General features: G+C 44.8%; 1 protein-coding gene across 1 annotated transcript in view; it reads right to left on the reverse strand.

Annotated features, from left to right (window-relative positions):
- Window positions 1-20,248, reverse strand: part of DGKD (diacylglycerol kinase delta) — a 213,803-nt gene extending 193,555 nt beyond the window's left edge. The window contains exon 1 of the mRNA XM_082251540.1: window positions 20,002-20,248. Coding sequence (XP_082107666.1) covers window positions 20,002-20,127 — 126 coding nt within the window. The 5' untranslated portion in view covers window positions 20,128-20,248. The remainder of the gene's footprint in view (window positions 1-20,001) is intronic.
- Window positions 20,249-20,652: the final 404 nt, after the last annotated feature.

Here is a 20,652-nt window from a genome sequence, read left to right on the forward strand (position 1 = left end):
CAGCAGCCCCCCTAACACTTACCTGGGGTCCCTCTCTGTCCAGCAATGTCCACCAGTGTCTCAGCCATCCGAGATTCTCCCTCCTGATTAGCGGAGACACAGCAGCGGCACCATTGGCTGCCAATCAATGTCAGCTAGCCATTTAGGGGGAGAGGGGGTGGGGCTGGGTCGGGGCTCTGTGTCTGAATGGACACAGGGAGCTGTGACTCGGCTCGGGTGCCCCCATAGCAAGCTGCTTGCTGTGGGGGCACTTAACAGGAGGGAGGGGCCAGGAGCACAGGAGAGGGACCTGAGAGGAGGAGGATCCAGGCTGCTCTGTGCAAAACTAACTGCACAGAGGAGGTAAGTATGACATGTTTGTTATTTTTAGAAGAAAAAAAAAATGAGACTTTACAATCACTTTAAGCTTCTGCAGCCCATCTATATGCATACACTCCAGTGATGGCTGAAAGACATTTCTCCAGGGGTGGCTTCCTGATGGTGACAACTATGTAAGGTATATTGAAATGGCCAGTTGTAAACTCCATTAGAAGGCTGTGTGATAAGGCGACAACACAAAACACAACTGGGAGACAAGCACAGAGCAGGATCTGATGAACAAAGACTTCATTACATGATCACAAGGCAGGGCTTTTTTTCACAGAGAATAGGTGCAGGTACTCCCCCCTTCCAAGTCACACCTTGTCTCCTTCCCCTACCCACCTTTCAGCACATCCCTTGGTATCATCCCCTAGCCACCTCCCAGGACCGCCTCTTATAAAGAAGAAACCAAGTATCATTTTTTTTTATGCTAAGTTATTTGTATGGAATTTGTTAATTATAACAAGAAAAGTGGTAAAATAGATATCTCCAGCAAGTATAGACCCCACCACCACCAATAGATGCCCCCACCAAAACAACATAGATCCTCTTCAGCAACAACAGACCTCCCCAGCAATAATATATCTCCTAGCAGCCAACATAAATAGACCCTTCAGCAGCCAGCAACAATAGACCCCTCCCTCAACAGTAGATCCCCCGCAACAATAGATCCCCCACCAGCAACAGCAGACCCTCCTAACTATAATCCCCTTCCAGCGACAATAGATCCCCCAGCAGCTAGCATTAATAGATCCTCCAGCATATCCCAGCACCCCTTGCCATTACATACATGCAGTGCTAGAGGTGCCGGAACTAGGTTCTCCCAGGTTCCCTCTAAAAAACAGCCCTGTCACTAGGTATTGCTTTAATTAAAGTTGCAGATTTACAAATACTGAAAATGACATTGTGTTAAAATTGATATGAGAATATAGTGATTAGGTTTTTATATACTATTTGGCCTCATGCACATGGGCACAGAGAGCTTTACAGCGAAGAAAGTTGGTATTCATGTGGCCAGGGGCCTCCCGGGAGTGACAAGTGTTTGCATACAGTAGCCTGTAGAAATCAATGACAAGCTGCAGTTTCACATGTGTCACTGCACATCCGAGTGTTTGCATTTGTACAGGGACAGATGAGCAGCCCTGAATGCAGGCAGTTTGTATCCAGGGATGCTCATTCATCCCTTCACGCATGCAAATGCTCGGATGTGTAGTGATAAAACCTCCTTCATGCTGTACAGCAGTGTTTCTCAACCCCTTTTTTCTGTAAAGGCACCCTTAACACTTATGGACAGACTCAAGGCACCCCATTCTAAAATGTTTACCTAATGCAGCAGCATCGACGCACGTAGGACACCAAACATCAGAGTGGATTTATTCCTACAAAGCAAAAACACTTTTGCACAGTGGTACTGACTAGTATTCCTATGTATCTCTACTCCCTCAATTTCTCGCCATCACTCAGCTAATGTGACCCCAGTGTCAATGGAGGGGGGGGGGGTTTAACAAGGATGCTGTACAACACCCTTCTTATCAACACATGATATCACTGTTTGTTAGGATGCCGGTGGCTGGAAAAGTTAAAATGGTGCACAATAAAAAATTGTGGTTTGTGTAATTAAAAAAGGCAGGCTTCATCCACCTGCCGGCTTGTACACATTTTGGGCAATTTTTAGGCATTTTGCCAAGGCACCCGTGAAGAAACCTCTGGGTATGTGAAACAAAAAGCTACATGTCCCTTTAGAGAATGGGGACAAGCTAAGTGAATGAATACATGGACATTGGGGGGACAAGCTAAGTGAATGAAAACATGGACATTGGGAGGACAAGCTAAGTGAATGAAAACATGGACATTGGGGGGACAAGCTAGGTGAATGAACACATGGACAGTGGAGGACAATCTAGGTGAATGAACACATGGACATTGGGGGACAAGCTAGGTGAATGAATACATGGACATTGGGGGTCAAGCTAGGTGAATGAATACATGGACATTGGGGGTCAAGCTAGGTGAATGAATACATGGACATTGGGGGACAAGCTAAGTGAATGAATACAAGGACATAGGGGAATCAATCAGGCATAAGAGTACAAACTGTAGGCACAGCATTTGAGCTCACCGTTACAAAGTAAGGCAAACAAATGACACAGGGAATAGAACTACACCAATATCTAGTTAGGTTTCATGTACACTAGCAACTCCTAAACTTAAGTTGGATGCTATAATACAATACATATGAAAAAAGCATGATAATGTACAGTATGTACTGCAACACACCCAAGCAGTATGAATGGAACTTAAAGCATAACTCCACCCAAAAGCAGAAGTTCCGCTTTAAGGACTCGTCCCCCGTTCCTGTTGCACAATTTCCACTTTTGAAGAGTTGGAGGGGGGGGGGGGCGTGAGCGGGTAGTCGTTTTTGACAGGTACCTGCTTCCACTTCTATTCCAAGCGTCGTGGCGCTCTGGAACAGAAGTTCTCCTCCCTCCCTCCTGCAGTCATCCGGGACACTGACAGGTCCCAGAAGACTGCATGCACCAATCGGCTGCACCACGTGACTCAAGCATGTGCAGTGGGAACATGGCTTTAAAGTCGCAAGCGGTCTCACCTGGGTGCCCATAGTGAAGATGCCAGCGCCGCCGAGGGTGTACGGCGGATGAAGACGCTGGGATCAGCTCACCGCTGGACCGTGGGACAGGTAAGTGATTGTTTTTTTTTTTAAAAGTCAGCAACTACACTTTTTGTAGCTGCTGACTTATTTCTTATAGGTGCCCGGAGTTCCTCTTTAACAATGGAATCCTATTAGATAATGCCACTTCTTTACAAAGATAGAAGAAAAAGATATATATTTTTGTTGTAATAGTTTAAGGCCCAAGGAGAACAATAGCCTTCTTTCAATCACATTTTTAGGTCTACTTACACAAGACAAAAAGCCAGTACATTGCCTGCCTCGTGGCTTTCTCAGTTTCTCTGAAGCATTAGTGTCAGATCACCAAAGGATGTGGCTTGAAGTATTTTCATAACTGTGCATTATTTCCTAATTTTAACTATTTTTGTCTTACAATTCTGTAAAGGATCTGCTATAAACTGTGTGAACAATTATTAGGCAAGTGAGTATTTTGACCAAATCCTCATTTTTATGCATATTGTCCAACTCCAAGCTGTATGAACTTGAATACTAATTGGATTTAAGCATATCAGGTGATGTGTATTTGTGTAGTGAGGGAGGCTGGGGCCTAAAGAGATCAACACCCTTTATCAAGGCGTCCATAATTCTTAGGCAGCTTCTCTTTCTCAGGCAAAATAGGCTAAAACAAAATTGAACGGACTCTGTTAAAAGTCTTTCAGAGGGATGCAGCACTCTTGAAACTGCTAAGATATTGGGGCGTGATCACAGAACCATCAAACGTTTTGTTGAAAATAGTCAACAGGGTCGCAAGAACCGTGTTGAGGAAAAAAAAAGATGTCAGAACTGCAACCTACCTAGAGTGCCGAGAAGTACAAGGTGTTCAGTGCTCAGAGACACGGCATAGGTAAGGCAGGCTGAAACCCGACCACCAATGAACAAGACACATAGGCTGAAATTTCAAGATTGGGCCAAGAAATATCTCAAGACAGATTCGTCAAAGGTTTTATGGACTTATGAGAATGACTCTTGACAGACCAGATGGATGGGCCTGTGGCTGGATCAGTAATAGGCACAAAGTTCCCCTTAAGACGCCAGCAAGGTGGAGGTGGGTTACTGGTATGGGCTGAGTTGGACTAGATGAGCTAGTTGGACTTTTTCGAGTTAAAGGTGAACTCAAAGTCAACTCCCAAACCTACTGAAAGCTTTTAGAAGACACTTTCTTCAAGCAGGGGTACAGGAAAAAGTCTGCATCTTTCAATAAGACCATGATTCTTTTGAAGGACAATGCTCCATCGTATACATCAAAGTACTCCACTGCCTGATTAGCCAGTAAAGGCCTTAAAGATGAAAGAATAACGACACGGCCCCCTTCGTTACCTGACCTAAACTCTATTGAGAACTTGTGGTTCTTTCCTAAATGTAAGATTTACGGTGAAGGAAAACAGTACACCTCTCTGAACAGTGTCTGGGAGGCTGCGGTTGCTGCTGCACAAAAAGTTGATCATTAACAGATCAAACAACTGTCAGACTTCATTAGTGGAAGGCTTATGACTGGTATTGAAAAGAAAGGTGGCTATGTTTGGTTATTATTCTCACTTTAAGAGCCCATTCACATTAGCGCGACTTGTCAGCCTAACAAGTCGCGGTATGTCGCGGTCCATTGAGTAGTCGCGGTCCATTGAGTAGTACAGGACCCGTTCTAAAAGAAGCGACACAAGTCGCTCCGACTTAGAAAAAGGGTCCTGTACTACTTTGGAGCGACCTCGAAGCGACTTGCATAGACTTCTATTATTATGTGAAGTCTCTGCAAGTCGCCCGAAGTCGCGGTGCACGCGACTTCACAGGTCGCCCCCCAAAGTCGTGTTGCCTCAATGTGAATGGGCTCTAACAGATGAAAAACGAGTGAGATGAGAACATTTTCGAATCTCATTTAATTGTGTAATAATTCTGCACACTAATACTTTAATATTCAGATTTGAGGTTTATTAAAGTGGAGTTCCACCCAAAAGCACATTTAGCATGTCATTTTTTTTTGGGTGGGAGCGGGTACCTTGTTTTGACAGGTACCCGCTCCCACTTCCGCTCAGGCCACCTAGGCAGCTCGAGCCGTAGCTCTTCTCTCCCCCTCCCTTCCTGCAATCTTATGGCACACATCACAGGTCCCAGAAGATTGCCTGCCCACACTAGTGATGCCGGCGCTGGAGAGAGGCGAGAGAGAGGAGCGCGGCGTCGGGTGGTCGCATCGCTGGATTGTGGGACAAGGGAGTGTGTTTATTAAAAAAGTCAGCAGCCACACTTTTGTAGTTGCTGACTCTTAATAAACTTAAAGCGGAGTTCCGGGCACAAAAACGTTTTTTTTTTTGTGCTCCTCCGCTAGGTAGACCTCACCTGAAAAGGAATTGGGTAGTTATTTTTATTTTTTTTGTTTACTCACTTTTTTATTGAAGATCGTAAATACTCACCTCTGACTGCTTCCTCCCTCGGAGCCGCGGCTCACCCCGTCACTTCCTGCCTCGCTATGATTCCTGGGAGCTGAACGTCACAGCTCCCAGGAATCAATGCGACGGCACCGGCCCCGCTCGTCATTTCCGGGCGACGCCGCATTCCCCTGCTAAACAGCTTCTGGGCATGCCCAGAAGCTGTTTAGGAATGCGGCGCCGCGCCGGAAGTGACGAGAGGGGCCGGTGCGGCGCATTCTGGGACAAGAAGACGCGGAAGAAGACAGAGAAGAGGACCGCGCCGGCTTCAGCTGCCCACAACAGAGATGGAAACGCTGTGGAAGAAATTTTCTAAGTAAGTATTTCTTCTAAAAGGTAAGTGCGAACCGGGACAGATCAGAGGCTAGCCATTGTGGAATGTGCTAGCCCTGACTGTCCCGGGGGTATGTTCAGTAAAAAATCATTTCTGTGCCCGGAACTCCGCTTTAAAACTGAGTGGAACTCCACTTTAATATTTTAGATTGACCGAGAGCACTGCAGTTGTTCAATATTAAAAGTAATCCTCAAAAATACAACTTGTCTAACAATTGTGCACACTGTGTACATGTATTGTAGCTGGCAATAACAACTAGGTTCAATCAGTTGTCCATGAAGGAGAGCGGATAAAACAAGTTATTCCCGGTTGAAAAAAATAAATAAATTACTAAAATAGATTGAATGATTCATGAGAAAAAAAAGCTTCAAATAGCTACAAATTCATTAAATGCAGAAAAAAAAAAAAAACACACAATTCTATTACAATATTACTTGGTGTGTCATTTTATATTAGTGCAATGCGGGAAACCTGCGAATCCCCTACGAATTCCCGCATCGCACCCGACTTGCAGGCAGTTCACACTGCCATATGCGAGCTGCTGGGAGTGTCAATACAAAGTTAATGACACCCCCAGATTAGTTTGCATATCGCAGGGCGAACGGTCAAGTCGGATAGGAATATTATTGCCTAGGTGTGAACACCAATGCAATGCGATTCTGGTGTGAACCAAAAAAAGGTTCCTGCACGACTTTGGTCCGCATGCGATGCAAATTCAGCCATACAATCTGTATGGCTGATTTCGCAGCGCACAGACATCGCATGTGATTTGCAGAGCAGTGTGGTGTGAATCACATGCAATGTCTGACATCGCTATAGTGTGAACCGGCACGGAAACTGAACATTTTAATGCAAATATTATCACAAGAAAGACTGTTAAAAAAATAAATAAATTTAAAAAAATCACGTGGCTTCGTGAATAAAAAAAAAAAAGGGGGGGGGGGGGGTTCACCAAGAATAATGGTCGAAATGAATGTTTTATAAAAAATATTCCTTTATTATAATAAATACATAACCACAACTTGGAAAAAAGAACTAAGAAAGAAATGCCTCTGTAAATATATGCAAAGCAGATGACAAGGTTGTCAGCCAACCACATGGCATTCTCTCCTGCACGCATCAATCACACTGTCCGAGATAGCGGTACCAAAATAGTGCGTAGCATCATAGATACTCATTAGAAATTGGTCTCGCAGTAGTGTGACAAATGGCAGAACTTACTACAGAATCAGGTATGTGCTGGTAAGGTGTTAGCCCTGGTTCACACTAAATGCTACTTTGAAGTCGTGCTAGTTCACGATTTTAAAGCCGCAGGTCAGTGCGATTTCAGGTGCGACTTGCGACTTCACGCACAGATGTCTAGGCAAGTCGCACCTAAAACCATGAAAAATAGTGCAGGAAGTTTTGTCGAAGTCAAACTGATTTGAACAGTTTTATTGCTGACAATAGGATGCGTCTTGTCATGTGATTTGGAACTGTCAAATTGCATGACAAGTCGCAATGGTGAAAGCGGGGCTCAAAGTGTTACTAAACCCAGGAGCCTGCATTCACTATATCTGGCCTCCCACACTACACAGAACATGGAAATGCAATTATTTTAGCAAATATAAACTGCTAAATACCTTTCCTCATCAGAAGTGTATAGCCGCCATCTTGTGACTTATATCAGTGTTTAGTTAAAGCTTGTAGGAGTTTTCATTCACCTCTGACTGTCCTATGAGGCTGCATGACCCCTGACCCTCTGTCTGGACAGTGCTGATTGGCCCTGTGCTGATCACATGCACCCTCTCAAAAAAAAAAAAAACCTCTAGCAATGCACACCAAAACTGAGCATGTGCAGAGTGCCCCCAAGGCTCTGTTCTATCAGCAGATGGACTGGAGACTGCAAAAGGATGGGAGGATCACAGAAGACAGGATCAAACAGCCTTTTTACACAGTGCAGATAATTAACCCCTTAGGTTCCAGTAGAGGATAATCATTGCACAGAGCAGGAACGAACGACAAGTTTGTTGTTTAAAAAAAAAAAAAAAAAATCCAAACGTTTACCATCACTTTAAGGGCTCTGTACAGGAAAGATCAACATCTGAACCCAGAGATGGTGGAGGCTCATAGACTGGAAATAATTAAGGCATTAGGCGATGAAATTTAAAGTAAAAGATTACCAGTATTGTGCATTATATTTAAACATATTCTATTCATGCAAAAAAGTCTCAGCCTTTAGTACTACTTTACATAAAAGTGTATAGCCCTCCCCCCAACAGACCCCATGCAGCTTCATGTCTGACTCCCAGGTAAAATGCCCTATATATCCTACTTCTGGTATATTTATTATAATATACAGTATATGTTATGTTTCAATTTAAAAAGGTGAAGGGACCTTTTTCCTGTGTTTCCCACAGGTACAGCAGTCCATTCAAATGAATAGGCTGCTGTGCCAGCATAAATGCGAGATGCACCAATCCCATAGGTGTATATCTAGCTTAACTGCTGCTGTGTCTGGACAGCTCCGTCTGTTAAAGTGCTTGTCAAGGCTCAAGGTTTTTTACCTTCATGCATTCTATGCATGAAGGTAAAAAACCCTTGTGCAGCAGCCCCCCAGCCCCACTAATACTTACCTGAGCCCTATCTCAATCCAGAAATGTGCACAAGAGCCTTGACTCTCTGGGGACTCTCACTCCTCAATGGCTGAGGCAGCATGCCAATTGTCAATCACAGCCACTGAGCCAATGAGGAGAGAAAAGGGGCAGGGCCGAGATGTGGCTCTATGTGTGAATGGACACACAGCCCAGCAGCTCGGGAGCGAGCCTGCCTGGGTGCCCCATAGCAAGTTGCATGCTATGGGGGCACTCGGCAGGAGGGAGTGGCCAGGAGCGCCGGTGGGGGACCCGAGAAGAGGAGAATCAGGGCTGCTCTGTGCAAAACCACTGCACAGAGCAGGCGAGTATGACAGGGTTTTTTTTTTATCACTTTGAGGTAAGCTGAAAAAAAACTAACTGTTAAACCAGTGGGTATCATCTAGGCAGAAAGAAGACAGTTACCACCAGTATGTTCAGAGCATGCTTTTACTGGAAACTTTTCTGACAACATTAAAGCCACTACTAATGAATGTCTCTGCTATATACAACTAGAGCAGGGATCCTCAAACTACGGCCCTCCAGCTGTTGTGGAACTACACATCCCATGAGGCATTGTAAAACTCTGACATTCACAGACATGACTAGGCATGATGGGAATTTTAGTTCCTGAACAACTGGAGGGCCATAGTTTGAGGACCCATGAACTAGAGTTACAAATGGTTATATTTTGTCACACTTTTGGTAGGTTTCTTAAAATAACTCAAAGAAAAGATACAAAACATTACCTATTACATCGCTGGAGCGAATCATTTTCTATCCTGTTTCCTCAAAAAAAAAAAAAGCCCTACCCCAGAAAAAAAGACCTAGTGTGATTTTTGGGGATGGCTGCCGCTGCAATATAGGCCCTGCCCCTAAAATAAGCTCTAGTTAAAGTCCTTGTAAAAACATGTAATCCGTTTGGAAAAAAAATGTACAGTGTGTCTCCTTTTGTAACTTTATTGTGGAAAATATCTTATTTACAGCGCCACTGGGTGCTCACGTGACCTGCTGGAGATCTTCTCCTCACCTCCCAGGTGACATCGGTGCCCCCTCCCTCTTCGGTGCTCAGAGCAGGGCTGACATCAGCGGGGATCTCAGCCCCTACCTCTGCAGTGTTCATGGTGGGGAAAGAAGAGCTCCGGCGGGTCACGTGAGCGCCCAGCGGCGCTCTGAATAGGGTATTTTCCACAATAAATTTACAACAGGAGACACACTGTACATAATCTTTTTACAAAATTGATTGCAGCATTTTTTACAATGACTTTAACCAAGGTTTTCTTGGTGGATTACAGAATGTCATAATCCTGACTCCTGAGCTGACAGGGGGAGACATCAGGACACTTTTTAAAAACATTTTGTTGTATTCCAGGTTTTTAGAACATAGAGAGGGGTAAATGGCACAGCACAAGCACTGTGGGGTCTATCATGCTTTAAAGTATCAGGATAAAAAAAAAAAAAAAAAAAAAAATTATATATATATATATATATATATATATATAATTTATTTAGTTATTTTTTTTTTGCGTTACAACCACAAGATTGTCATTGTACACACCATAAATAAATAAGATATCCCCTGAAAATAAGCCTTAGTGTGTGTGTTTTTTTTTTGTAGCCAAAATGAATACAGGACCCGTTCCTTTTTTTCGGGGAAACACGGTATGTACAATGAACTGGTCAGGTTGATATGGAATTTGCTTTTTTCCTATAAACCTTAAGCCCAGGTTCACACTGAGGGCAGGTTTGAAATTGTGCGAGTTCAGCTGAACTCGCACGATTTCAAACCGGCATTTTCAGTCCGGGCGCGATTTGACAGACATCTCTGCGGGTTCATGCCCAGATGTCTATTGAAATCGCCCCCAAAGTCACCAAAAGTAGTGTAGAAACTACTTTTGGGAATCGATGCTGCGCCACGAAGTCGGCATCGCACCGATTCGGACAGTGCCATTGCCGGCAATAGGCTCTGATTTGGCATGCAATTAATATGTCAAATCGGCCCAATGTGAACGTGGGCTGGGTTTACACAATGCCAGTTTCCCAGTGGTCATGTTTGCGCGGGCCCAGCAGTCCATTCAACACCTCTGGAAAAAGCAGGGGAAAAGGTCCTTGCACTTTTTCCAAAATCACAGGTACAGGCAAACTGCATAGTGCTATGCGGTTCCCAGTGCATGGGGGTGCCATTAAGAATTAAAGGCGCCCCCATGCGTCTGCTAACAGCAGCGTGTTTATGATGCGGGTCCGGCTCCCACATATAGTGTAAAACTAGCTTGAAGTAGTATTAAACCTAAAACCAAAAATGTAATATATTGCTGCTTACCAGTCCTGGGAGTGTTAGATGTACCAGTAGATTTGGATACATTAAAATGGTTGTAAACCTTTGGGGTTAAAAAAAAATAAATTATATATATATTTATTTATTTACCTGCTCTGTGCAATAATTAAGCACAGAGAAGCCTCGATCCTTTTCTTCTGAGGTCCCCTGTCGGCTCTCCAAGCCCCTACCTCTACATTGGGTGACCTCATGGAAAGCCGCTTTCCTGGGGGCACCCATGCAGGCTCGCTCCCAAATCCTATTTCTTCATCCATTGACACAGACAGCGGGACTTGGCCTCGCTCCAATGTCACAGGACTTGATTTATAGCAGGGGAAGCCAAAAGCTCCTGCTGCGATCAATCTGTCCAATAAGGAGGGAGACCACTGCTGGAGCCGCTGCACTCTTGTACATCGCTGGATCAGAGCAAGCTCAGGTAAGAGAAGTGGGGGTCAAGAGGGGAGCTGCAGCACAGAAGGTTTTTCACCTTTAGGCCCCTTTCACACATGGAGTCCTGTCAGTTTTTCAGGCGGATCTGAACAGACGCCCCATGCATTCCTATGGGGCATCAGATGTCAGCGGAGACATGTCCGCTGACATCCGATCCATCAAAACCAGACCGATGGAAACAATATTTTCCATCCGTCTGGCGGATGGGATGAGAATGGACAGACAGTCCGTTCCCATACGATTCCACCATAGAGATCAATGGGGACTTGACAGCTGTGTATCCGCACACAGCGCTGAGACACAGCTGTCATCCGCCTGCTCAGCGGGGGATCGGCGGATCGATTCCCCGCTGAGAAAAACTGAGTCCGCCTATGAAAGAGCCCTAAGGCTACATTCACACCTGAGCGTAGCGTTTTCACGCGTTCTTTTACCGCGATTTACAGGCGTTTTTAGATTGAATAGAGACCAATGGAAAACGCCTGTAATCTGCCCAAAAAGAAGTTTATGTACTTTTTTGAGCGTTGGGCGTTTTGCTCACAGCGTTAAAACGCTCAGATGTGAACAGGGGCCATTGAAATGAATAGGATTGGTCTTGTTGGGCGTTTTGAGAGCTGATCCTAAAGCAGAAAAACTCCCCAAAAACGCCTACATGTGAACGGAGCCTAATAGATAGAATGCATTAAGGTGAAACACCTTAAAGTGGAAGTAAACTCCTATCTCTGACTTTTACCTATAGGTAGTGTAAATATCAGGAGATATTTAGTGTACATGCAGCCAGTGGCATTACTAGCACATGTGCTCTAAAGGAACTGCCACCCGGGCCATTCCTTCACAGCCCTGTGCCATAAACAGCAGCAGCTCCCGCGCACATGCGCATAAGTGATGTCATCGCAGCTTCGGCCAGTCACAGAGCCAGAGTCCGCGAACCCATAGCAAGGCGGGTGAAGATGGGAGCGCCTGCAGCTCTGACATCTCGGCGCTGGAAGGGCTTTTTTTTGTAAGGTAAGTTTAAAGTGGTTGTAAAGTCAGAAGGTATTTTTATCTTAATGCATTCTATACATTGGGATAAAAGCCTTCTGTGTGTAGCAGCCTCCCCAGCACCCCCTAATACTCACCTGAGCCCTTCTCTGTCCAGCGAGGTCCACGAGTGCTTCAACCATCCAGGACCAGCGGCACCATTTACTCCGGCAGCTCTCAATCAAACTGAGTAAGCTAATCAGGATAGAGAGGGGGCGAGGAGGAACAGCAGCTCCGTGTCTGAATGGATACAGGGAGCTGTAGCTCAGGTCGGGTGCCCCCATAGCACACTGCTTGCTGTGGGGGGCACTTGACAGGAGGGAGGGGCCAGGAGCAGCAAAGAGGGACCCAAGAAGAGGAGGATCCGGGCTGCCGTGTGCAAAATCACTGTGCAGAGCCGGTAAGTATTGGATGTTTGTTATTTTAATAGAAAAAAACCCCGAGGCTTTACAATCACTTTAGCAAATTGAAGCTGAATTCCAACCCACACGTACTAATCAATTACAGCAAAAGTTTTGTTCCTTTTGGGATAAAAGTTTTACACATATTAAACTAATCATTGTAAGCACCCCTATCAGTGTTGAATGGTTATTATGATCCCTGCAACTGATACATCTGCAGGACAGCTCGTTCTTTTGAAAAACAACAGACTTAGTGACCAGATCACCAGATTAAAAGAAAGCAAGCCTAAAAAAAGAATAGAAAAATGCAGCCATCACATCTAAGAATTGGTAAACTGCAATACAATAAATGTTTGCTTTTACTTTAACTGCCAACATATACAACATTATACAGGTGCTCACCTCTGCCATAGCCAGCGTTCAGCATCACATATTGCGCTCTCAACCAGAGTGCCCTGTACAACATGCCAACAACGTCACACCCATACTGTGACACTATGCCGTCTGGAGTATATCGCAGACACTCGCCTCACCATTATATATTTTTTGTTTCCCTTTCAGCACCACATCACTGTCATATTCATGCTAATCTAATAAACCTCCACAATTAAATTACTCTGTATTAACCACACACATTTCTTAATCTATTAACACTAGGCAAGGCCAATGATATGCACACAGCACCACAGCAAAGCATACTCACTTTAAAATGTATTATTTTTTTTTTTTGAACACTTTATTTTACATGCAGGTAAGAATGCTGAAAGAAAATATACAGAATTCAACATATAAAAACGAATTTCTAAATGGGAGACATAATATAAAATTTTATTTGTATTACTTTGTTAAAGAAAATTTTAATTAATTTATAAAAAAAAAAAAAAAAAAAAAAACACACACACACACATCTACAACTGGTTACTGCACGCTGCACAATATTAGTGCTCACAGCATTGACTAAAAAAGGCCAAAATCATTGCAAAACATAGCCAATGATTATTGTACAAATGTAATTTTTTTTATCCCCGTACCAAAAAGACTAACTGGATATTACCTGAAAATTCCCATTCCAGCCCATCATGATGTCTCAGGGTATCTACCACAGAATTGATCCTCACTGACATCCATCAAAACCGCAGCCATTGTACAAAACACAACAAAAAAATAAACCTTGCAGAGTACTGGTCCCTGTTTTTTTTTCTTAATTTTTGATAACCACTGGATCAAAAAATTGGACTAAATACAATCTAATAAGAAATGAATTACAAAATGTCTTTTTTTATATCTAGATCTATCTTAACAACCTGCCTGCAATCTACCAAACATCTAGTTGCCAACATTTTTACATAGTTTCCATGGTGTCAGACTCATATATTTTCTCTTTAGACGACAGGTTGTCTTTTATTTATTTATTTTTTAACATGACAAAAATCTACAATTTATTTTGCCTTGCTCCTTTTTTTTTTCCCCAGGTATCAAGCATTTGCCCATACAGCATTAAATCCCGGTTCACATTTGTGCGACGCGGGAACGCTGCGAATATGCAGCGTGATCCCGCATCACATCCACACCCCCTGGCAGTTCACACTGCCATATGTGATACACAGGGGGTGTCAATTAAAATTTAACGACACCCCCAGTTGCGATCGCATATCGCAGCGCGATCTGCAAGTTCACACAGAATCGGATTGCACTAGTGTGAACCACTATGTGATTCGATTCTGCTGCGGATAAAAAAAAAAAGGGTCATGTGCGAGTTTAGTGTGATTGCGGTGTGAATTCAGCCATACAAACTGTATGGCTGAAATTTGCACTGCACATGAGATCGCATGTAATTTAGGAGCAGTGCGCTCCGAATTACATGCGATCTCTGTGATCGCACTAATGTGAACCGGGGCTAAATCTGGGTGTATTTCAGCACTCAGGAGTCACAGGCGGCAGCGTGTACATAGGGGTGCCAGCACCTTGTCCAAAATCAATGACAGGCTGAAATACGCAGCAGCTATAAGCACATCAGGGATGTATTTCCTGAATGCAGAAAGCTAAGGCCTCATTCATATGGCTGATTAAAGTTTAAGTTTTACCTTTAGGGAAGCCTATATTAAAAAGGTGTGTAGTGAGCTTTTAGGCCTCAGGCACACAGGACTTTTTATCAAAAGGTCAGTAGAAAGCTGAAGCTATAAAAGGAGTTCTGCTTTTTTTGTAGTAGGTTTTTCAGCGTTTTCCATAGTTTTTTAGCTTTATTTCCAGCTGTAGCGTTTTTTTAGCAAAACTATATTTTCACAAAAGCCTATGGTTCACAAACGTTGATAAATGCTGAATAGCCACGTTTTTAAGCTAAGTGTTTTTACAGCTGAAAAACTCCTTTCAAAACCCACTAGTTCTGGGTTTTCCCTGCAAAAAAATTGCTGATAACAGCCGGTGTGTGTATGGAGACATAGGATAACATGCTGGGGAGTTTACTGGCCGCAGAAAAAAAAATGTCTGACACCAAAAACAGCAGCTGTAAAAATGTCCAGTGTGCATGAGGCCTTGTCCTGAGACAAGCTGCTTCCATAGGCCACTGTATTCTGCAACTGTGTTATGTTTGTTACACAGTATCTCACAATAATGAGTACACCCCCTCACATTTTTGTAAATATTTTTTCATGTGACAACACTGAAGAAATGACACTTTGCTACAATGTAATGTAGTGAGTGTACAGCTTGTATAACAGTGTAAATTTGCCGTCCCCTCAAAATAACTCAACACACAGCCATTAATGTCTAAACCACTGGCAACAAAAGGGAGTACACCCCTAAAGGAAAAAAATGTCCAAATTGGGCAAAATTAGCCCTTTTACCTCCTCAGTGTCATGTGACTCGTTAGTGTTACAAGGTCTCAGGTGTGAATGGGGGGCAGGTGTGTTAAATTTGGTGTTATCGCTCTCATACTGGTCACTGGAAGTTCACCATGGCACCTCATGGCAAAGAACTCTCTGAAGATCTGAAAAAAGAATTGTTGCTCTACATAAAGATGGCCTAGGCTATAAGAAGATTGCCAAGGCCCTGAAACTGAGCGCCAGCAAGGTGACCAAGACCAGAACAGGCCTCGCCATGGTCGACCAAAGAAGTTGAGTGCATGTGCTCAGCATCATATCCAGAGGTTGTCTTTGAGAAATAGATGTATGAGTGCTGCCAGCATTGCTGCAGAGGTTGAAGGGGTTGGGGGGGGGTCAACCTGTCAGTGCTCAGACCATACGCCGCACACTGCATTAAATTGGTCTGCATGGCTGTTGTCCCAGAAGAAGGCCTCTTCTAAAGATGATGCACAAGAAAACCTGCAAACAGTTTGCTGAAGACAAGCAGACTAAAGCCCCGTACACACGTACCGATTGTCGGCCGTAAATATTCGGCCGACGACCGATCGGCCGATTGTAGGCTTGTTAGTATGATGCTTCCGACAGCGCATTTTCGGCCGAACAGAATCTGTCATGCAGGCATTAAAACTTTTGTTGGCCAACACCAGAACGGCCGATTGTTCACCAGTCAGTACAGATTTCAGCCGACAAACAGCAGATTTGCAAGACTGGGCATGCTCAGAAAAGAAAAAAAAAGACAAGGAAAGTTAACCATCATATGACATCACTTCTGCAGTCGGCTGTTGTTGGCCGACAAAATTCGTGTGCAGTCTTTTGCAGTTTTCAACAGACATGACAGCCCTGGACAAAAGACGGCCGATCGTTCGGCCGACGATCGGTATGTGTGTACGAGGCTTAAGGACATGGATTATTGGAACCATGTCCTGTGGTCTGATGAGACCAAGATAAACTTATTTGGTTCAGATGGTGTCAAGCGTGTGGCGACAACGACAAGTGTGTCTTGCCTACAGCCAAGCATGGTGGTGGGAGTGTCATGGTCTGGGGCTGCATGAGTGCTGCCTGCATGGGGAGCTACAGTTCATTGGGGGGAACCATGAATGCCAACATGTACTGTGACATACTGAAGCAGAGCATGATCCCCTCCCTTCAGAAACTGGGGTGCAGGGCAGAATTCCAACATGATAAAAACCCCAAACACCTCCAAGAAGACCACTGCCTTGCTAAAGAAGCTGAGGGTAAAGGTGATGGACTGGCCAAGCATGTCTCCAGACCTAAACTCTATTGAGCATCTGTGGGGCATCCTCAAATGGAAGATGGAGGAGCGCAAGGTCTCTAACATCCACCAGCTCCGTGATGTCATCATGGAGGAGTGGAAGAGGACTCCAGTGGCAACCTGTGAAGCTCTGGTGAACTCCATGCCCAAGAGGGTTAAGACAGTGCTGGAAAATAATGGTGGCCACACAAAATATTGACACATTAGGTCCAATTTGGACATTTTAACTTAGGGGTGTACTCACTTTTGTTGTCAGCGGTTTAGACATTATGGGCCGTGTGTTGAGTAAGTTTGAGGGGGGAACGGAAAATGTACACTGTTATACAAGCTGCACACTCACTACTTTACATTGTAGCAAAGTGTCATATCTTCAGTATTGTCATATGAAAAGATATAATAAAATATTTAGAAAAATGTGAGGGATGTACTCACTTTTGTGAGATACTGTATAAAACCACTGGATTCTGTGTAACTTTTTCAATCTATTGAGAATACTAAAAAACATTAAAAGTCAGTTATATTAAAAAACATATCTTCCAGGGGCCCCATGCTGCTTGGCTGGGGTATCTACATGTATAGCAGATAGCTGGCATAACCTCTGTATTTTCTTACAGGGCGGGCGGTCCACTGCAAGACCACTTTTATGGGCGGTGGTAGGGATACCGCCCCTCCCGCCACTTCCCGGTCATTTTCCCCGCGTACCAAAGCCATCGGTAGTGGGGAAAATGATCTGGTCCGTCCCTGTCCCAGCAGGTAGAAGTCAAGTGAGGGCAAGATGGCCCCAGCTTGCCTCTATGGCCTTGGAGGACCGGAGCGACGTCATACGTTGCTTCTTCCCAACGGCCTTTTTTATTCTGAAAAAAAAAAAAAAAGAATTTTTTTTTTTTGCTTTTAAAGGGTGTGAGATCTGAGGTCTTTTTGACCCCAGATCTCACATTAAAGAGGCCCTGTCCTGCTTATTTCTATTACAAGGGGTGTTTACATTCCTTGTAATAGGAATAAAAGTGATAAAAAAAAAAAAAAACGTTTTTAAAAGGGGCAGTGTAAAAATAAAAATAAATAAGAAAAAAAAAATTGAAAGTGTCCCGTCCCTCCGAGCTCGCGCGCAGAAGAGAACACATATGCAAGCAGTGTTCGACACCACACATGTGATGTATCGCCACAATCGCTAGAGTGAGAGCAATAATTCTAGCTCTAGACCTCCTCTGTAACTCTAAACTGGTAACCAGTAGAAATTTTTAAAGTGACGCCTATGGAGATTTTTTTAGGTACCAATGTTTGTCGCCATTGCACGAGAATGCTCAATTTTGAAGCATGATATGTTGGGTATCTATTTATTCCGTGTAACATTATCTTTCACATTATAGAAAAAAAAATTGGGCTAATTTTATGGTTTTCCTATTTTTTTTTTTAATTCAAAAAAGTGTAATTATATATATATATATATATATATATATATATATATATATATATATATATATATATATATATATATATATATATATATATATACACATATATATATATATATACACACACACACACACACATACATATACACACACACACACACACATACATATACACACACAAAAATATCATATATATATATATATGATTTTTGGGGGTTCCAAGTAATTTTCTAGCAAATACTGATTTTACCTTGTAAACAAGTGTCAGAAATAGGCCTGGTCCTTAAGTGGTTAATATGGAACCTGTACTTTATTGTACTCCTTTTTTAAATCATTTCTCATTTCTATACTGCTTCTAAATCCCAGAGCACACTGACAGCTCTCAAGAAATATACCTGCAATGCAGAAAAAGATTTGCAGCACATTTGGTTTATACTACAGAGCAGGGACATCCCAAGGAAAAAGCTTCAACACCAAGTATGACCCTGAAAATAATGGCCAACGGACAGCACCGCCAATGACCTGACCGGCCAACGGACAGCACCGCCAATGACCTGACCGGCCAACGGACAGCACCGCCAATGACCTGACCGGCCAACGGACAGCACCGCCAATGACCTGACCGGCCAACGGACAGCACCGCCAATGACCTGACCGGACAACGGACAGCTCCGCCAATGACCTGACCGGACAACGGACAGCTCCGCCAATGACCGGACAACGGACAGCTCCGCCAATGACCGGACAACGGACAGCTCCGCCAATGACCTGACCGGCCAATGGACAGCTCCGCCAATGACCTGACCGGCCAATGGACAGCTCCGCCAATGACCTGACCGGCCAACGGACAGCTCCGCCAATGACCGGCCAACGGACAGCTCCGCCAATGACCTGACCGGCCAACGGACAGCTCAGCCAATGACCGGCCAACGGACAGCTCCGCCAATGACCGGCCAACGGACAGCTCCGCCATTGACCGGAAAACAGACAGCTCCGCCATTGACCGGCCAACAGACAGCTCCGCCATTGACCGGAAAACAGACAGCTCCGCCAATGACCGGAAAACAGACAGCTCCGCCATTGACCGGAAAACAGACAGCTCCGCCATTGACCGGAAAACAGACAGCTCCGCCATTGACCGGAAAACAGACAGCTCCGCCATTGACCGGAAAACAGACAGCTCCGCCATTGACCGGAAAACAGACAGCTCCGCCAATGACCGGCCAACAGACAGCTCCGCCATTGACCGGCCAACAGACAGCTCCGCCATTGACCGGCCAACAGACAGCTCCGCCAATGACCGGACCGGCCAACGGACAGCTCCGCTAATTATCAGCCTGGCCAATTGACAGCTCCACCAATGGTCAGCTCCATTAAAGATCAGCTCTTCCAATGATCAGCCTGGTGAATGGGCAGCAGTGCCACTGATCAACCTAACCAATAGTCAGCAGCACCAATGACCAGCCCACCCAAAGGTCAACCGTGCCCCAACAATCAGCCCTGCCAATGGTCAGCTCTGATGATCAGTCTGACCAATGGACAGCTCTGTGGATGATCAGTGTGTCCAGAGGTGAGTGCAGTGACAGCTGTGGAATGGCTGTCCTGTGTCCCCCTGTGACCTCTGTAGACCCTGTCCCAGTGTCCTGTGAACATCTGTGATCGCTCCCTCCCCGCCCCGTATCTCTCCCATGCCTTCAATGTGCACAGCGTGCTGTAGAACTGTAAGTCCCAGCAAGCCAGGCCGTCACAGGGAATGCTGAGACTTGTAGTCCCGCAGCAGTCGGAGGGCCGCAGGTTGCCCATGTCCCCTGCCACTAGCTGCACCCACCCCCCTTTCTTGTCCGAGCCTCCCCCTCCTCACCTTTCTTTTGATCTGCCCCGACGTAGACACTTTCCGGCTCAGCTTCTGCGGCTCGGGCTCCGGCTCGCTGTCAGATGAGTCCTCGGTCGGGGCCCCGGGATCCGCCGCAGCCAGGGAGGCCGCCATCACTAGCCGCAAGCCGGGGACATGGAGACGCACAGGGCCAGCTGCAGGGGACCGGGATCATCCGGGGGAACAGCGACATCTGCTGGCAGCCGGGGACGGGCACAGCGCCAGCTGCTGGTGAATGGGTGCAGAGCCTGGGGAAAGAATGAAAGCTCCCACAATGCCCCGCTCTGCTGGGAACAAGCAGTCCACCGGAAGTCCTATGGAGTCACTCTGGACACTCAGCTTCCGCCTAGATTGCAGCAGGCACAGCTTGTGCTCTGCGTCTCTAGAGTCCCTGTTTTCCCAGCTTTTGTCACGGTGTTCTGTCTCCACCTCTACACAGTATTCTAATATTTAACCCTGGTGTTGCTGGACCATTTTTACCCTATATTTTTTTAAACACCTGCCAAATTGCACATAATTGGCATAAACATTTTCCTAAAACACTCAAAAATATATATTTTTTAAAGTAGAAGGCCTACTGAATAAGATGAGGGTATCTTTGTTCGTGAAATGTTTAACATATCCATTTTTCTTAGTAAA

Source organism: Pelophylax lessonae, assembly GCF_965119305.1.
Source record: "Pelophylax lessonae genome assembly, chromosome: 3".
NCBI lineage: Eukaryota > Metazoa > Chordata > Amphibia > Anura > Ranidae > Pelophylax > Pelophylax lessonae.